Source organism: Rhipicephalus microplus, chromosome 6 (genome assembly GCF_043290135.1).
Source record: "Rhipicephalus microplus isolate Deutch F79 chromosome 6, USDA_Rmic, whole genome shotgun sequence".
Classification (NCBI taxonomy): domain Eukaryota; kingdom Metazoa; phylum Arthropoda; class Arachnida; order Ixodida; family Ixodidae; genus Rhipicephalus; species Rhipicephalus microplus.
In genome coordinates, this window is record NC_134705.1 from 41,361,104 (window position 1) to 41,381,840 (window position 20,737).

General features: G+C 44.4%; 1 protein-coding gene across 1 annotated transcript in view; it reads left to right on the forward strand.

Annotated features, from left to right (window-relative positions):
- Positions 1–438: 438 nt before the first annotated feature.
- LOC119168700 (DNA polymerase theta-like) overlaps positions 439–20,737 on the forward strand; it is a 323,110-nt gene continuing 302,811 nt past the window's right edge. The window contains exons 1-5 of the mRNA XM_075867640.1: positions 439–811; positions 4,573–4,661; positions 6,570–6,761; positions 12,151–12,266; positions 15,018–15,177. Coding sequence (XP_075723755.1) covers positions 720–811; positions 4,573–4,661; positions 6,570–6,761; positions 12,151–12,266; positions 15,018–15,177 — 649 coding nt within the window. The 5' untranslated portion in view covers positions 439–719. The remainder of the gene's footprint in view (positions 812–4,572; positions 4,662–6,569; positions 6,762–12,150; positions 12,267–15,017; positions 15,178–20,737) is intronic.

Below are 20,737 nucleotides of genomic sequence, written 5' to 3' on the forward strand. Positions count from 1 at the left end.
ACCAAGACATATGGGGCTAAATACGAAGAGGTAAACACGGTATGCAGTGCGTGTGGAGAGGAAAAAGAAACTGCAGAACACTTGATAATGTTCTGTAAAGGGCTTCATCCTATAGTTCAAAATGATGGCGCTGAGTTTTTCAAAGCACAGGAGTTTAAGGGCAGAAAGGGCAAAATAGACTTTAAGCTGATAAAATGAAGTAGAAGGAGGTTATCTGATTGGTGGCTAATGTCGATCAAGGCAAGAGTAAAAATAAACGTTTCACTGCAAAGTACCAGTCCTCAATTTCACTATTTAAAGGAAAAAAAAAAAAGATGAATCTAGTTTTTGGTACACTAAGCATTACGGCTAGGTGGCGTTAGCCGCTGCCCAGTTTAAAGGGTACAGCCTTTTCAATCTTTTCATCTATCCATACAATGCAATAAATGTGGTAGCTCTTCTCCGGCAATAGATCATGTCATTTATACACAAAAAGGTACAACCAATGAGACGTCGCCAATTTTGCCGCCCGAATTCATTTGACCCGTTAAGCTGTGGGTGTTCTCTGCTGCTCTGGTGTAACGGGTTGTCTGTGTTTTTGGACGCTGAAGGTCGCTCTACTGAAGGAATCATCGTCGCGCTAGTGAACACCGTGAAGCATTCTCGTTAACTGCGGAACGGAAAGTGGAGGGAACGTTTTCGCCTGCTTCAACCGAAAAGCGAGAAACCGCTGCCTTCCGATGAAGCCACTGCACACATCATGGAAACAACGCAAGGCGACGAGACACGCTGCGGTGGCGACACCGCCTCGGGAGACTTCTCAGATCAAAGCGTATGTGTTGGGCGTCGTGCATGCACTCTACGCACGGGTTGTAAAAGTTGCTGTGGTACATCGACGTGTCTTTTGATCTGTATGCAAGTACACTGTTGATGCTAAACTACAGCCAAGCTATCGTAATTTTTCTGCGGCCGTCGACGAAGAATCAGCGTTAGATTTATCACAGTCGTCGAGTTTCGGCGACATGCTTAGATAAGAAGAGTTAGAGGTAAATCTAAAATAGGAGTAATTTACCTTCAAAGACGAAAGTTTCCGTCATATTGTTTTGGTTTATAACTTTGGTTCTAATGCGGCGCATGACTCGAAGCTCGCTGGTCCGATCCCAGCCGCGGCGGTCGCATTTTGGTGGAGGTGTACTGTGCTATGGCAGTGCACGTTGAAATAACCGGGTGGACGAACTTTCTGGAGCCCTCCATTACGGTGCCCCTCATAAGCATATCGTGGTTTTGGGTTATATTCAATTGGCGCATGCTCAGAACAGGCATTCTATGCGTGCGCTTTGGTAACAGGTGAACACTGTTCTGGAGGTCAAGGTTTTTTTTTTTTTCCTGTTCTGTAGAGCCATCATTACCGATGTTACAGTAATGTAATGGTATGAACTGTATTAACAGGTACTGTTGGGCGTGTTGTTGCACTGCACTTGATCGATAAGGTTCTGCACAAAGAAATCGGGTATCAAACTTGAAATCAAGGAATTCTGAGAACATTGGAAATTTCCGAAACTTGGGGTACTTCTTAGCAGACTAGCTGGTTCATACTTGAAAACTGGACTTGCTGCGCAAGCAGAAAGAAAAATAAAAGGAAGACGGGAATTCTTTTTTTCTCCTGCTTGTACAGCAAGTTTAGTTTTCAAGTACGAAGCAGGGAACAAGCAAAAAAGTTCTGCTTCGACCTTTTTTAAAAGTGGCACATTGCATTACTTACAAATTTTAATTGTCGCTCGGGCTGTGCAAATATCTCAGTTTTGCATTTCAATCATATAATTTCATTTGGCTTTTGAATAGCTGGTGTTTAAAAATTCCAGATAATTTGACAAGTCGAATATCTAAAATGCATGGAAGACCAATTTTCAAACTCAAGGGCAGGGTGGTTAATACTGAACAGTAAAATCACTACAGTAGGCCTTTTGTTACAATATTCACTGATATTCTGGTTGAAAGGCGAGTGCGTACTTATTTTAAAGATTACATCATCTCCACACACACACAAAAAGGCATAAGAAAACTGTCAAGTTCTTCACAACTTTGCTTCCAAAACGAAAGCATGGACTTCTTGTGTAGTTAATTCGTGTATGCTGCGAATGCCGTAAAATTACAGAACATTGGCCCATGACAGAGACTATTTACAAGAAAAAAAAATTTTTGCCTGCGGTGACTGGCCTCATGCCACCGCTGCCCCTCCGCACCACTCTTTCAGAAGCTCCCATCATTCAGGCGGGCAGTTAAAATACTAAATGCATGCCTGAAGATTTTTGGGTCTGGGGCACTCTCCTGATGATTAGGCATCAGTGTTACTGTTGTCAAATGCATGAGCGGTATTGGAAGAAAATAATGGAACAAAAGCCACCAACCTTTGTTAGCTGTTGGGAGATTTAAAAGTGCCACTGCTGACCAGAGTGATGACTCTGTTATCAACGTGCCTACACGCCCTTCAAACCTGTAGAAAAATAAAAACTCTTGAACGAAAAAAAATGAAGATGCTGCCATGCTGCAACGTCCATGATTTTTTCTTCATTCTTTTGTCTGGCCGTAACTTGTAGTATGCATTTGGTTTAAATAATAGGTAAGTAAGCATAACCCAGTGAACTGCATTTTCAACTGTAGGAAACTCTGTAATCACGGCAAGAGCGCCTGAAGCCAGAACTTGTGTTTCTACAAGACAATCTGTAGTCTTTCAGTTGCACTTACTTACCGCATTATGTGCTCAAGGAATGAGCAGATTTCATTCCTTCGTTCTTTCTGTCATTTCTCAATGAATTATTTTTTATTCAATGTTTAACCAGATATTTTTTTTCATTATTCAAGTCGAAATGAAATTTCACTCTTTGCACATTCTTAATTATTGTGGTGCATTCTGTGATGATTGACAACTTAGAGATGTTGCTTGCAGTTGTGCTTGAACTTTCTAGCATTCTGATTGCCGATAGTGCAATGTTGTTAGTGTTTCTTGACGTGTTACGTGCGCTCTCATAATTGCTCTTTATATTGGGTTAGCCAGAAAGGTTGATTGAAGCAAGGGTCATTATCTGTTATATCCAGCTGTCTCAAAGCAGGTGTTGTAACACCTTGAATATCTGCCAGTAGCAGTTTAAAACTCATGTATGTCTCACTATCTGAAATTTGGCTTTTATCAAAGAGGTAAGTGCTAAGAAAGTAATGTCTACTGTTAAGACTCAATCTAATGAAACCCAATGTAACAAAGAAATTTACATTTTCCAACAGGTGCCCTTTAGTTCACTGTTGTTGTCAAAAAAAAAAAAAAAACTGACATGGTCCCTCCAAACAAAGTATAACGAATATTTTTATGAAGTGTATAAAAAAGCCTAGCTTTCTGACACAAAAGTATTTTTGTTCTTCAAATGAGCACTCTAAATCACATTAAAACATATAGGTGCCTTAGCTTTCCTTGACAAGGCTGCATACCACGCCCAAGCGGTGTTTAAGGACGCACTCGTCGGTCAGTAGCACTCTTACGTACCAAATGGTGCTAGGTGCTGTGGTGGCGACCTTCAAGACTGCTAATGTGTCTACGGAATGCCTTTTAATATTCTGCAAAAGCTATGTAAAAAAAGATTTGTTGTCTTTAGCAGATTGATCAGTTGTCTGACTATAGTTGGCTACAACCTAGGAATAAAAGGAAGCTGTGCCCACAACCATCGCTGTCCTACCCCGAGAGAATTGGCATGTATGCTCCCTTCACTGGTAGCTCTAACGTGACATTGACCACATCTTACGTAATTGGGGGCTGTGATTTTGCCATACAGGATCATGTTCATGTGACCGGTTCTCAGTCGAAAACATGTATTTTTTACCGAAATTTCAGGAAATATAACCCCATCGCTGCTCAGACTACTGTGATATATTAAGAAGGAACACTGAAATTTTAATTCCCTATTCGCATTGTGTTTATGTTAGTAGCAAAAGATTTCAATGGAAATTACCTAGCACGACACTCTTGCACAAATGATTGGCTGGTGCACCTCGGTTCTTGGGGTACAGCTTATATTTATTCTTAGCTTGTAACGGGCTGTAGTCACGTGCCTGTCATTCATGGCCAGTTTTGCTTCTTGAATTCAGCTTGCACTCTAGGTTGCTTAAAGTGAAGTATTTCTCATGCCTTGTTTGAAATCAACATGAAAAATATTTTGCAGAACATTCTCAGTTATGTAAAGGCTCTATTATGGTTCGTGGGATTAATGTCTCCATTCGTATTATTCTAGCTGAGGCCGACCTCTCTGCCTTTCTGTAACTCAGTTCTCTCTCTAATGCTGTCATTTTTCAAGATGATTGGTGCTGTTGATGTAGTTTCAGTTCTTTTCGTGCTCTTTTAGTGCAATTTCAAAAGAAAACCTCGATAGAGAACATACTGCATTAAAAAGGAATCGTAGTTGAACCAAAAGAAAATATTTCGCCTGGCTAGTGCTTATATTACATCATGCCAACCTGCTTTGGTACTAAGAGTTTCTGGCGAGTTTATGTCTTAGTAGAAACCTTCACGACCAGTGAACTCAAGGTCACTGCAACGTGACTGTGCAGGCGTCTGCGCAAGCATGCCACGTCAACGCCCTGTCAGGCAGCACCGTTGGAGTCCGGCCTGTCGCCCATCACTGGCGCATCGTGCGCAGGTTGGTGCTGGCATTCCTCTCGCTTGCTGCATGACATTCTCACTGAATGCACACATGCGAACGTTTGTGCAATCCAAAGAACTGTGTGTCTGTTGTGGTTGTGTAGTGGTTATGGTGCTTGGTTGGTCAACTCGGATTTTGTCCCGTCTGCGGTGGTTCCATCTTGATTGAGATGAAATGCTAGACGCCTGTGTATTGTGCAATGCCAGTACGTGTGAAAGAACACGCAGCCCTCTTCTGTGGCGTGTCTCACAGTAGTCCTGCATGTGGTTTCAGCATGTAGAAATGCACATGTTAATACTGAAGGGGCCGTCACACATTGCTCACATTTTGCCATACCTACATTAGTATTGTTTCCGGCAGGGAGGGAGAGATTTTGACACTGCAGGGGTTCTAATGTGAAGAGAAAGATAGGATTTAGAGCAGGGGCTGCTACAGAATGGCGAGACATATCTCCTACCTACTTTGGTGTACCTCCTTAATCCTTTTAGCAGTGCTGTAAAATGTCATGCACCCAGTGAATGTGTAGAATGATGCTCGATATTTTAACGGAAGAAGAGGAATTGCATGCGGTAGGTGAGATGAAGAGGAGAGAGAGTGCGTGTGCACACAATGCAACATATAGCTTCACTGAAATATGCCACAGCAGAGTGGGCATGCTTTAGTGGGGAGGCTCTGGATTGGCAAGTTCCATAGCACTGCAAAAATACCGTAGCTCTGAAAGGAACTGGCTCATGAATGAGCAGTGCTGTACTTCAGTCTGTTCCAGTTTAAAAGGCAACAGGCTTGGCAACACTGTTAGGGGGCCAACATTTGAAAATCGAGGAGCTCTGACAGTTACCTTAAATCACATCTAGCTAATTTTTTTTAATTAACCACTCGAGGGTTGTGTTTTTTATGAAATACACTCCATGAAAGGGTAATTTCGGTTACAGCTAAATTAAGTTCTTCTGACAATTGTATTTCACAAAAGAATTGTCGAATTTTTTTTTTTTGCCTGACTGTAAAGTGGCCAGAAAATCATTTATCTTGTTACATCTAGATTATTCATGAATAACGTCAAGCAATATTCTAAAAAAAACAACACCTATACAACTTTTATAATTAAAAGTTATACATTATATTAACCATAGCTCACAGAAATACAAAAATGAGCACACCAGAGTATTCTGCTGGACTCACTAGCAACAGAACAACTGGCATGCACTTCCATAGATTAAGTGAACTGCATGAATTAAACTCCATGAATGAATACTATAATTATGTGTTGGTCTGGAAATAGGATGATGATGAAAAGCTATAATAATTCTCCCTCATATTTACCAACGAGAGGGTGTTAGCTTTTCGGAGTTCCCAAGACATTAACTACGGAAGCATCGTTTGTGTAAAGTAGCACTGCGAGGGCACAGATGTAATTGCATCCCTGGGAGCAATAAACGAGAGTGCATTTATCGCAGTGGTGTCATGGTTTTTTTTTTAAAAGCTGTGACTAACAACACAGAAAAGAGGCACAGGAATTATTTTTTGAAAAGGAGCATCTGGGCGGCACACATTTCTGTGATATTTGCAAAATGTGATCGCCGCAGCCTTCTGCGCGAATTAGGAAGCTTGTTTGGTAGGTGCAAAAAAAAATGTGTAAGATGTTACTGGCCCTTTAAACTAGAGAGTAAGAAGACTGTCGCTCACTGTGTCGTCACTCGGTCGTGAAGTTTTGTGTGCTCTTAACAAGTGTCGGGCGTCACATGTTCAGCATAGATATCCGCCCAGGTACTTGATGTTCAGTATATTCTTTGGCGCTGAATTGAGGACTGGCCAATGATGTTCATGATGAGGGGCTCCCCTTGTTTGTCATTTCATCATGCCTTCTTAGCTCTATTGCTGGTGCCAATTTCTCTGTCAATACTGCAGCTGTTGCGTCCACAGAGGAGGATAGTGAAGATTCCTTGGACCTAGGCCAATGGGGTCTCCCGGCCGAGGTGGTGGCTGGCTATGCTCGCCGTGGTGTCCAGCGCATGTTTCCCTGGCAGCTCGAGTGCCTGGGCACTGGCAAGGTGATCTCTGGTGCAGGAAACCTCGTCTACTCTGCTCCAACAAGTGCTGGTAAGGGTGCAGTTGTCAGCTAAAAGGGGCCTTGCTGTACTTTCCCAAGTAATCATGAAATTACTCTGTTGTTAAAGCTGATTGCCTTGTGAAGCAACTGCCATAAAATTTTTAGAATGCATGAAGTACGAACGGAGTTAGAGCGATTTGCCACATGCTTGAACAGGTTTCGCTTACCTTTCCTCTCAGCCAGCGTGTCGAAGGCTACAGAGGGAAGATGAGACGGGGGAAGGAGAGAAAGCACTTTACTTTCTGGTTTTCCTCAGATGCTGTGTTGCAAATGTATAACTGTTTTGTGTGGCTTGCTTGACTACGTCGGGATGGGCCACAGTTTGGTCCTGTCACAGTTCACCATGGCAGTCGCTGTTACTGTGCTGCTTGCGATGCTCAAGGTGGCAGCGGGCCTTGGGTTTATGGTGCAGTCATTCGGGTTTGTGGCAGCATCTGCTGAGAGAAGGGCTAGCTATATTTAGCTGACTTTGTATTTAATGTGTCAATTTTCTATTGATAATGCCCTATAATGTTAGGCTATCTCGGCAGCCATCAGCTCATACAGCTCATAAACTCTTCTACTTGCTGTGCTCTCAATGCGGAGAGTCTGTGCGAAAAGAGCGTGCCTTCCTGGCGCGACATTGTTCTCTGCACCAGCGTTTTGTAAAGTTACGAGATATCGTATCCAAGAGAGCTGCCAGCATTAAAGACTTTAATTTAGCGTGCACAGCGTCTAAGCGTACGCAGCGTGCGAGAGGCAGCAAGAGCGCGCATGCACGGAACCTAAGAGAGATGCGTGCATTTGAGCACGCAGGGGATGCGCACACTAGATCTCGGCGTTTACGTTGCGCTCGCTACAGCCGTTGTGTACCTTACAGGTGGCTCTCGCGAAATCTTGAACAGCCAAGACCAAAACAGACAGGATGGCTACAACCGAGAACACTATGGTAGAGTGACCTAGAATAACTACGGTGGTCGTGCCAGCGAATGAAGTTCGTGTGAGTTTCGGTGCATTCGCAACTCAAGTATCCTGAAGCCAACAAGTGAAGAGTTGCAGTGGATTGCGATCACTGCTCAGCTGAAGCGCAAATTGGACAACTGGACGTCATTTACGAAGAAGCAGGAACACGATGGTGATGTGAAGCATCGCGACGGATTCTTGGGTTGTGTACGGGGCGTCATGTGTGTGATCTCTTTGAACTGTCGTGGTTGCTTCGTGTGTCTAACTGGAAAATGATTGAATGATCGCCAGCAAAAGCATTCCAAGTGTTAGAAAGTAAAGGTTAGTTCTAGTCATGCATATAGGGTGCATGCGGATGCACGTTCGTGTGCTACGAAGCTCACATGATTTTTCTCGCACACGGTGCCCTCGTCATTGACACGTGAAGACGCCGCTGCCATTGGGGACATTTTTGCATTTAGCGTTGAGGAACCCCAGCTTGGTTCTTTTTTTTTCGTCTCGTGATCTTACAAAAACATCTGTAGCAAGCAATAAATGGTAAATTGGCTGTACGCAGTCGTCTTCGCCATCTCTGTCCCTCATGCTGCTAGTTCACTTAGCCTCAACACCCCGAATCACTACTCGTCCTTGGAAAAGATCGCCATCTCTCATGCGCTGACTTGTGTGTTGCGTCGACTAATATCGGTTATTACAACTTCTTGCCTGCCTCTCCATGAGATGGCGTGGAGCAACACTTGAAGGCAGGCCTGTTGACGCTCAGGTGCAGTGCACATTTCAGTTGTTGCACCCGGTAAACTAATGCTGTAGGAGGCAGCCTTAAAGAAGCACTGACATCAAATTTACTGATGCCAAAATTTTTGCATCAACGAGTAGCTATAGACCCCGTAGCAGGGATTCACGACCTAAAACGCAACTGAGGGATGAATGACTATCATTTTTATTGATCTATATCACTGATATCTAGCACACGATTCAAAACAGCCGGCAATACCGCCATTTTTCGCGCTGGGAGCACTACCAGTGGCGCGACCTCACGGTCACCTCCAGATCGCGCCGCAGCCGACCACTTCTCCACAGAAAAGAGTGACGTCAGGCTCAGCTATTCCGCAAATATTTCGTCTGATCGGCGAACGCATTCAGTCATGCCTTGCCACCTGCATTGCCGTCATCGCCGTACAAAGTGTCGACTTGGGTTGATTACGATAGGCTGGAGCTTGGAATCCACGGGATTCGTGACGTCGCGAATTATTTTTGCTTTTATCGACCTTTTACAGATCAGTGATACCAAAATGGATGCCGTTCCTAGTAGCACTGAGGACTGAGGAGGTGCCCAAGGATGCCATTTTCGCTCGTGTGTCTCAGTTAGCTATATTGGTGTGTTTTGGCGTGCACGGCATTCAGGTATATGCAAAGGGGTCAATGGAGCATCGCATCAGCGGAGAAATAGAATACGTTCCCTGCTTGTCAGGTTCTTTGTTGCGCCTCCAGATGGCCCCACCTATCCGGCCTCTCGCAGTTGTGGCGGCAGTAACCCGGTTTTACGCAGTTGCAAAGTAGTCTACAGACAAACTAAAATTCAGCGATACCTGTGTGTCACTTGCTAGCGATGATATTTCACTTTGATAGATCGTGATCGTGTTGGTGTGTAACATACCTATACGAGATAAGAAAAGACACCCTCATTGCGCTTTTTCCGCGCTTCGAACGAGACGACCGCAACTCACAACGGTTTCCCAACATGCTGACCGACCCTGAAGTACATACTTTTTGCCAGTGTCTGCCAGCTTTCGTTAATGATATGTACAGTGTCACTATTTCAATGACATTTCATCCTATAGGCGCCTCCAGATGGCCCCACCCATCCGGCCTCTCGCCGTTGTGGCGGAAGTAACCCGGTTGTATGCAGACGCAGAGTAGTCTACAGACAAACTAAAATTCTTTTAAACGTATCGTATGTAGCACGTTGCGAACGTACAGCTTTGTGTACACTAAACTAAAATTCTCTACTATTTCATGTAACATAACAATTTATTGCTATCACACTTGTGTCTTCACCATTGTGGTGAAATTGTGATTGCTTAATAACTTCATGGAAGCACTCACAAAAAGAAATGAAGGGTGATGGTAACAGCGCTCAAAAGAAGGGGGGTGGTGTCTGTTTCCTGGAAAAGCCTAGCAAGGACATGGGCACGAGACTGCTCATTGAAATGGGCAGCTGTGTATAGTTAAAGAAGTCAAAGTTGCTCTTCAAGGGATAAGAAATGAATGTGCTAGAGACAAACAATTATGGTGTAGAAAGGGAGGCTAGAAGCTAACGTTTTTGAACCTGATCTCACAAAACTCTACAAAACATTGGTGTAAAGGGATACGGCCACACCAGGGAGCGCAGCACTTTTCGCAGTCTTTCCACAATGAGGGCACAGCAGGCTGAAATATATGCGAACCGCCCGCTGATGGCTGCCAAACTAGCACGCGTGTCAGTGTCTTTAGAAGCAATATTCACAGTTGCTTCCCAAACGGCACCTCCCCATCCCATTGCGTCTTTTCGTGCTCGTTCAAAATGCTTGGCATGTTTCCTCTCCGCTTCGAGGGCAAGCCTCCCGAGAGCTCGTTGGCCACCACTGCACTCTGTTAAACTTCATCTATGAAAAACTTCCCTAGGGAGTTCGACAGAGATGGAGTTACGCCCATGTCACACGGCAATTTTACAAGCTTTGGACAGAAGCTGCAAGGAGCCTATTAGGCGCTGGTGCACCTTCTCCGCATACAAGATTTATTTTGTAATCCCTACGAAACATATTCAATTGTACATGTGATAATATAATATCTAATTTGTTAACACCGAAATGAGAAAAAATGTTTTGGCTTTTATCACAGGCATGTACTCCTGCAGGCAAGTGGGCAGTAATGTTGATAGGAGTGCTGGCAACACTGTACATTTGTTTTGGTGCACGTTTTCTTTACGTAAGCCGATTGTCACACTGCTAGTCGTCGTCGAGTTCTTTGCAGTTGCGCTACCATGTAGCTCACAATGTTCTTTACAATATCGCATAGGCACACGAAGCTTTTGCTGACAATAGCTTACATAACTGTTCACATGTAGTGCCTGCATGACTACCAACATTGACGAAAAAGGGCCCGCGTCAACCACTGCTATGAAATTCGGCAGTGTTGAAGTAGAATAAGGAGCATAATAGTAAGAACTGTGAAGGAGTTGCGGATATGCAAACACCATGGTGCGCACAGATCGGATGGCTGGCACGCTTGTACGGACTTGAAGAAACTTTTTCAAAATGGTGACACGATGGCTTTTGGTGAGGCAAGGTGTGGAGAGTACATACAATCAGCGTCAAATAAAACCCAAACAGCGGCAACCCTTTGTGATGATATAGTGTACCCCGTTCACTTATCAACGCGAACAAGCATGCGCATCCTGTTCGACAGTTCCGCGCATATTTGTGTGCCTGTTCACGGTGATAAGTGCACGGCGCGTACTATACTATTACGAAGGCTTGCCACTGTTCGGGTTTCTTTTGACGTGAATAGTACACTTGTATATCTTTTTTGTTAAATGCTTGTTTAGCAAATTATGCAGTGAATAAACTTTTGATTAAGTTTATTACTGTGTTGACTGCGGATGTCTTGTGTTTGCCGAACTTTCTTTGTGAAAGTTTTAACTTTCTTGACGCAAGGGAGACCATGTGATACGGGCCGCATCTCAGTTGTCGTAAAGGCGAGAGTGTAAATTGGAGTTCGCAAGTGCTCGTGTGACTGGGAAATCAGCCGCATTCGTCGCCCCCGCTTGCACACATTTACCAGCGAATGAGAATATATACGATGGGCGGGGTTTGCTATTAATTTTAAACTTGCATGGTACATGACGATAACGGTGACGACGAAAACCTGCCTGGAGTGTCTATATTGCTATTGCAATAACAAGGCTATTGCACACTTTCGCTCAGTGTTTGAAAAAATGCAGCATTGAACAAATTTTGCTTCACATGTGCTGCGAAGTGGGGTGACATCTGCCCTGAACATTCTGTTCGACTGCTCCAAACTTGCTCGAAGAGGCCTTTCTGGCTCCTGCAAGCCTGCTTCACACTTCCGTTTTGTGTAGCAGGGCTGCTCTCAAACCCATGTGCCCTGTTCCAACCCTGATTTTGGCAGATCTGCTGAACTGGCAGCTCTGTAATTAGTTTGTCAAGCTTTTAACACCATAAAGGCCACTTTTTTCACATCAGTGGTATGATTCTAGCCAAACGGTAAATTAGCATGTAATGTTTCAGTAATTCTTTAAGATGCAAGGCTGTGGTATATATCTTAAGAGACTGTCCACGAAAGCTGGCAACTTCTCCGTCGCCACTTTCTTTTTGTTCAGATCTGTATCACTGTGCTGAGAGTTTTTTGCGTGGTTGAGTGGCTTTTCCTTACCTTCAGGCAAGACCCTTGTGGCTGAAATCTTGATGCTGAAGCGCATCCTTGAGACAAAGACCAAGGCCTTCCTCGTGCTCCCGTTTGTCTCACTCGCCCGGGAGAAGGAGCTCGTGTTAGCCGTAAGTCGCTTTTCTCAGATGACTTTGTTTGGCATCACTTTTGTGTGAATAACTTGTAAAGAAATCTTTGGGGCACAAGGACACGAGTTTGATGTTGCATACCACAGAAATTCGGCATTTCAGCACTTCACTTTTTGTACTTGTGAGTGCATCGCTGTACGCTTAGCATCAGTCTTTATGAACGAACAAGTCGATAAACACTATTTAAAGAAAGTTTACTGCTAATGTTACGGATACTGGAATAATCTATCACAACATTCTAAGACTTGCCATACATTACTTTTAAAGAGACCATGACACCCAATTTTTGACCACAATCTGTGTTATGTGGATTAATCGTTTTGTGTTCATTAATAAACTGGCGAAATTTAAGTGCATTTGGTCGAACGCTTAATTTATAATTGAATATTTTTATACACATGCAAGTGGCCTGAGAGTTTGGCAACTCTGGCGTGCTCACGAGTCATGACATAAAAAGCAGCTAGCTGAGGGGTGTCTGCATTCTGGCAAATTATGTTGTTCAGTTATACTGTTCAGCTGCGCATGAAATCGACATATTTTAGCTTTCTTCAGATTGGCTCTGAAATTGAACCATTTGCAGCGGCTGAAGCTTTGGTGGAAGACGACAGCTCCGCTCCTTCCAGGACATGAAGTCACATACCCTGGCAAATGGCAGCGGAGGGTGGCGACATCCAGGGCTTGTTTCACACCGAAATATTATTTATTGCCGATTTTTTTAAATACGTAAAAGCATAAGACACTCTGTAGTTCTAGTTTTAAACCACAAATTGTTGGGTAAACGTGTCATGGTCATTTTAAGCCCCTAACTGCTCTTTCTTTCTGCAAATATTCGGTTAAAAAGATGGCGACTTTTCATTGCTGATTTCCAACCTTATTGTACTAAAAGGTATCCAGTCAATGTCAAAAATATATTTTCATCACATACTTAGATCAACGGAAGAAAGTTCATTTCTTAACAATACATAGTAAACTAACTACCCGCTACTAATAAAATTTAAAAATCTTAGCGAAACAGTCGCAGAGGCCACATCTTTTTTCACTTGTGTAGGCCTAGCACCCTTGGGGTATTTCACTTCGGAAGCTTCAGGGCTGTGTGAAAAATTTCCACATGCGGAATAACACAAAGCGGCTTCACTGGCAAGCATTTGAAATTTTCGCATCCGAGCTGTCATCATCACCGGAGCAGCAACTCAATTCACCGTAATCACTGTCTCCACTTCCCAGCACAAGACGAATATATGTACTCGGATCATCATCAATCAAACAAGATGACGAGAATGAATAGTAGCTTTTTTTTTCGTGTTCACGGGCCAGCTATGCACGAGTTGCCGCCACTTCACACCGTCTTTCCATACAAAAACTGCGCTCCTGCCGCAGGAGAAAACTAAATTCTTGTGCAAATGCTGCCATCTAGTGTATGACACGCAATGTAAGCCCTAAGTGCGCGCTTCTCCACCTGAATGCAAGAGGGGAGTACCTATTCCGCTAGGACGAGTTCTGCTTGTCTAAAGCAGTTTGGTAACAGTTTGGGCAGGCTCGTCTCAAGCAGGTAAGGGGTTAAGAGAGATGAAAAGAGACAATTGCTAATAATGCCATTGACTACATGCATGACTACAGATATAATGTAACAAAAAAGTTACAAAGCTGATTTCATGTTTTTGAATATTTCTGCATTTGCTGGTTTTTAACCCCTTATTCTGGGATGCTTTATTTTTCATTGTCTTTTATTTATGTCTTTATAAATACAATTCTTAGTCGGGCAATATAGAGATATTTCACCTGTCTGCATTTCTCTTGCACTTGAATATTGTAAACACTTTCATGTTTCTGATTATTTCCAATAACCTGCTGTCGTTTCTATTTTGCCAGTGGTTTGTTGATTACTATACACTGGTAAGAGATGTTCCCTTTACAATATTGTGAATTTTTTCATGCTAATGATAGATCAATGAAAAACAAAGAAAAGAAGAAAAAAAATCTCTATTTTCAAAGTGTACCTTCATTTCAAACTGGTGCCAGCATTGAAATATATATATATAAAGGCTATTCCTTCGTCAATTGTATCCTGTATCCACTGTCATGTTTTGTTGAACCTGGGGAACCACTGTTGCTTAACATTATTTTTTAGTGTTGCAAACTTTACTATTTATACGAGACACTGGTGCAACAGACAAATGAGTATAAGAGACGCCACATTGAAATAATGGTTGATAAGAAGATGCATAGCATGCACTTTGCTAATAAGAGACACCTCATTTGACGGACAAGAATTGCTTCTCTGTGCATGCATCTTATAAAGGGGTTCAACTGTAGCCACAACATATTTCTGGGATTTTCAGTTTACTGTGCAAATTCTTTCTCTACTTTTTCTTTCTTAGATTGGTCTTGTCTTTAGCACAGTTTTAAAATCTGTGTTGTGTTATTTCCCGGAGCTTCCATTACAGCATATTGTTTGACTAAATGCTTTCTATAATGTATAGTTGAACCCCTTCACAGGGGACATGTAGTGAGAGTAATTTTTGGCTCTTATATAAAGTGTCGTTTCTCTTAAAAGCAGGATAACACGTATGCATTTTCTTATTTCATCAACCCTTTTTGCAATGTACGCCCACTGGTTTCTCTTATACTCGATTGTCTTGCATCAGTATTTTTTGTAGAGGGATTGAACTGTACTACTTCATAGTCTGCTTGTCGTTGTCAAATGTTAGACACTACTTATCGATGGTGCAGGAGCTGTTTGGAGGCTGTGGTGTGCGTGTGGGTGGCTTCCTAGGCCAGCGTCGACCGCCGGGTGGCCTCTCTGGTGTCGACCTGGCCGTCTGCACCATTGAACGTGCAAACAACCTACTCAATGGGATGCTGCTCGATCAGGGCACCCTGGGTGATCTTGGTGAGTGTGAATTCTTTTGGGTGATTATTGACTATGGGATGTTGATGATGCAACGTTAAGAGCACAGTTGAACAAGCACTGCTGGGGAACGATGCAGGATGTACAGCGATTGAAACGTGGCATCAAAGCTTCTAGTATAATGACTGTGTGTGTGTGAATGCCCCGCCGCGGTGGTCTAGTGGCTAAGGTACTCGGCTGCTGACCCGCAGGGCGCGGGTTCGAATCCCGGCTGCGGCGGCTGCATTTCCGATGGAGGCGGAAATGTTGTAGGCCCGTGTGCTCAGATTTGGGTGCACGTTAAAGAACCCCAGGTGGTCTAAATTTCCGGAGCCCTCCACTACGGCGTCTCTCATAATCATATAGTGGTTTTGGGACGTTAAACCCCAGATATCAATCAAATGTGTGTGTGTGAATCGCTCGAGGCCTCTGCATCTTGTTGCTGCCAATAAAGCCTCTAAAGGTAATGTTGGCTCCGCTGCAAGCATTTGAGAAAAAATTATATCAATATGACACAAACTCGTAAAAGTGGAATTGACAGTACATGCAGTATTTAGCCTAAAGTTGTTGCATTTCAATCCATGAGCAGTTTACTCCGTGCCTGTTTTATGTTCTTCCTGCGCTATCATGATCCTTTTGTGCATGGTATGACATCACAGGTGTGCGAAGCCGGTATGACAATGGCCCCACCATCTCAGCAACACTTGCAGGAATCCAGCGTGGTCCAGGAGCGTAGTTTCACACATACACTGTGTCCCCAAATGCAGAACTGTGCTCTGCTCCTTGCTCTCTTAGTGCAGACGGTCTGGGCTTGGTCGTTTTGCACCCTGTCGGGGTGTTGTCTGTCTAGAAGTGTCTTGGTGAAGCGATTGAAAAGTACCGTATTTACACGATTGTAAGACGACTCGAATGTAAGACGACCCCCCCAAAATCGCATCTCAAAAAAAAAAAAAAAAAAAAAGAACGCGCCCATTTTACACAAGGGAAATTTATTCACGTGGTTGCGGAGGATTATTCATCGTCGCTGGAGTCGTCCTCGCTGGTGCTGCTGCCGTCATTGCTGCTGCAGTCCCACAGCACGTCGTCGTCAAGTGTGAGTCCACACTTCGCGAACGACCGCACCACGGCATCGCGTGGGACGGCCGCCCATGCGGAGAGGACCGATTCCGAACTTCCGTCCTGCTGCACAGTTGTTGGTTTCCTCCGCATGAAGAATAGCAGCCCGCTTAAACGCTGCCGTAAACGAGCGCCGAGTGTTCTTTGAGCCTACGGCACTCATGTCAGACAGAAGTGACTCGAGAGAGCTGGTCGTGGACACAAGCGACAGGAGCACGCGGCGACGCGCCCGCTTAGAAAATTGTATCACAAAGAGGAGCTCTTCCGTCAACTACCAATACCCCCCTACGGCGGCTCTTCCATCGATTACCGGTGCTCCCTCAAGAGCCGTGCGCTCGTCATAAAGGCACTCGTAATGCGCGCAGTAGATGCTAAAAAAAGAAAAGCTTTTGTATAAGCACGCGGAAAACTATGCGCTTTGGGTTGAGCGGGAAACTATTCGAGATGACAATACATGGTTCGATTTCGATTCTAAGGTACATGGTTCGATTTCGATTCTAAGACGACCCCCCAACATTGGATTGTCAAATTTGAAAAAAAGGGTCATCTTACAATCGTGTAAATACGGTAGCTCTTCAGGGCTCTTTCCTGTACTAGTGCAGAAAGTGACATGTTGCTGGAGGTAAACTTGTGAGATGTCGGTCCCAGTCGCTCTGGATGATCCGTTTCAAAGAGTCCTTGGTTGTTCTGACGATGCGCGGTTTGCCCATTGGTTGCTGGATGAAAAAGGGCAGATGTCATGTGGGGAATTAGGCCACCCGCTAAGAACTGTCAAAACTCGTCAGACACAAACTGTGCTGCATTGTCCCATACAATAATGTCAGGTAGTCCGCGACTCAAAAAGAGGCCACGCAGACACGTCATGACAGTGGAACTGGTCATGGACAACACTGGAACCAGCTACAGCCACTTGGAGAAAGTGCAATGAAAAAAACTTGCCCTTGAAATGGCCCAGCAAAATATAAGTGGAGGCGTAACCACGGCGTCCTTGTTTTCTCCCAGTGGTGCACAGGGCCTGAGGGGGAGCTGGTCTTCATGCCTGGCATGTGCTGCACAAGTTCATCGCGTGCCTAATGTCAGCCTCCGTTTCGACCACCACACATAACTGCGACTGAGGGCTTTCATACAGACAATCCCTAGATTTGCACTATGCAATGCCTCCAGTACCTGAGCTCGAGCACCGTAGGGATCACAACTCTGTTTCCCCATAGGACGCACCTCTTCCACACTGAGATCTCGTTCTTTCTCTGCTCATACGCCTGAAAGTCGCCACGCAGACGCTCTGAAGGCCAACCGCTAAGAGCCAACATGAGACAGCACAGGGTGCTGCTGCATCAAAACAGCAATGTCTGTAGCTTGCAGAAGAGGCTTCGTGGTCAACTTCAGCATGAAGACTTCGAGTAACGGTGGTGGTGCGCATACAGTCGCAGCTGAAGGCAGTCTTCTGAGCGTTGGCAACCTTCTTCCCTGGATGATGGACCAGTGTATAGCTGTGCTCATTCAAAAGGATAGACCATTGTAGGCATTCAAGGTGACAGGTTGGGCGGGTTTACCTTGTCCGGCACAAAATTCCCAGGAGGGACTTCTGGTCTACTACAATTACGAACTCACATCTATAAAGATGGTCGTGAAGCTTCTTCTTGCTCGAAACTATAGCCACTTGTTTAAGATCAGTGTACGCATAGTTGTGCTCTTGCTCTAATGATGTGCGCGAGTAAAATGCATAGGGCACCTCCCTGGAGTCTGTGGCTAAGCACTGCCCCAATGCTAACAGGGCTTGCGTCACATGTTAAAACTACAGGCTTAGTTGGGTCATAGTGTGTCAGGACAGTGTCTGAGGAAAGGAGGCTCCTGAGTGCATGAAATGCCTTTGGCTGCCTCGCTCCCCAGGCCCACACTGCCTTCGCGTTTAGAAGATGGCGAAGGGTAAGGCAACTGTGGCCTTACCCTTCGGAAAGCTGTGATAGAAATTGAGCAGGCCAAGAAACGCTTGTAGCTCTTGCTTATTTTTGGGAGGTGTTGCCTCATGAATAGCAGCAACTTTTCTACATGTGGGAAGAATAAGAACAGCGCTTACACGAAAACCCTGAAATTCGACTTCTGGCACTATAATGATGCATTTCTTTCTTGACCTGCAGGGCAGCATACTTGAATCGCTGAAGCACCTCATGAAAACGTGATGCAAGTTCCTCTTGAGTCGCAGCAGCGATAGGTATGTCGTCGAAGTATGGATATACTCCATGAATGTTCTAGAGGAGCCTATCCATTAGCATTTGGAAGATTCCGGAAGCACTGCTTAACCATACTGCAGCCTCTTTACTCTATATGTCCCTCAATGCCTGGCAATGGTCTGAGCATCTGCTGATGCTTCATCTACGAACAGCTGTTAATATGCTTGTGCAAGGTCTAATTTCACGAAGCGCTTTCCTCCGGATAAAGACGACAGCAACCGACTCACAACGGCAATTGTATACAAATGCATTGAAAAAAAACTTTTTTATTTGTTGACCTACAGCAATGAAATTGAGCATGCATACTCATAAGTGTCTCGGATAAGGAAATATGCAGTTTCATCATGATACCTTCAGTAGTTCTCAAGTTACATAATGCTACATGGTCCAATTACATGGTCTGCTCGTGGAAAGCCTAGCGCTGTAACAAAACATGCCAGGAAGCTGCGAATGGTGTTGATCTTTACTCAAAAGAAAGCTACAGGGTATGGCACTCTCAGAATTCTTTAATAAGTTCTCTTTTTTACTTTAGAGATCATCATTGCTGTCGACACACATTGTCAGAAACAGTGGCACGGACAAATCATCGTCCAGAAAAAAAAACGGGGCCAAAGAACAGAAATTTAAGATTGCTGTACCCACAAGCAGTGTTTTGGGATTCAGGGAAAAAAACAGAATCAAAATCGGTCCGGTCATTCCCGTGCTACTCTTTCAACGAGCAACGCACAATGTCCAAAACACACTTGTGAGAAAAAGCCTGTCGAAATTTTCGACAGGCTTTTTTCGATGAACTTTTTTGTTTCTCGTTGGATATTGATGAAAATTGGCACAGACACTAAGAATGACCTCACAGTGCTTCCATAAAAATTTTGAAGTGATACTACAAATACTTTACGAGAGACATATTATTTCTTCATTGAACCATGTGGAGGGGCTGAGCATAATGTCAAAAAAACAGTATTGAGAAAGCTGCGTTTAAAGTTTCAACGTTTCTTTACGTTTCTAAGACGCCTAAAAACTGTGATCTCAGGTTTGTCTTGTGATATTTGACTTCTTTTCATGATTTACTGCTTTTCATGATTTGCAAAGAACAAGTATGGATTTCAAACCAAGTTCTATGTATGAAGAAGCGGTGTGATAGGTATGACAGAAAAGATTGTAATTGAATAAAACCATATACTGAAATTATTACACATAATTTTTGTGCTGAAGTTGTAATTAGCGTAATTAAGTACTTGATTACAAGTATTCACTGAACTTTTCTTTATTTGGAGAGAGGTTTATTGCATCAGAAAAATGGATCATACCATGACGGCCTATGCCTTCTTTCCAAATAACAAAGTTATGGGCAGAAGACTGGTGGCTCAGGAATTTTAGCAGTATAATCAATGACGCGAAACGGACATATGAAAATTCGTGCCCCTGATTCATACATGCTCTTTTGCCGTTCTAGCCGTGAAACGCATCATCATACAGCCGGTTGGGGAAACTCTAATCAACATCAATTCATTAACCTCGGAACATTCATAGACGTTCGTGGCGATATCAAGCACGGCTCCAAGCACGTCTGAATTGCATCACAAAAGCTTATTGATAGCACGCCATATGACCGTGGGGTGCACGGCGGCGTGGACAGTGCAGTGGCATTCGGTGACGATGCGCGAAATGTGTAACTACGTTGACAAAAAATCGGCGCGCAGTGCGCTTGGAATCGCATTTTCGAATGACGACGCGCGAAACTGCTAGCCGCCGTTCCAAGCAATCCTTGACAGTGAAGGGAGGGGGGGGGGGGGGGGTGACGAGCTTGACTGTGTTATCCGCTGCCGATGCGTAAAATACCCGTACGTGATTCAGAGGAGCTAGCGAGTGATGTGGTACATTCCTTGCGAAGAAGCACGTCGCCAAGAGTGCGCTTGCGCGTCCTTCCTGCCCGCAGTCTCGCTGTCAGCGGAGCAGTCTCGCTGTCAGCGGAGTTAGGGCTAAAGCCGACTCCGATGACGCGCCGCACTCGTAGACCGCGCGCCCGCTCGTAGTTATCTGATCGTGCATCCGGCGCGGCCACTCGTAGTAATCAGATCGTGCCGCCACGAATGCGCTAGCGCGTCGTTGCTGCCCGCAGTCTCGCTATCGGCGGAGTCAGTGCTAAAGACGACTCCGATGACGCGCGGCGCTCATAGACCGCGCGCTCGCTCGTAGTAACCTGATCGCGCATCCGC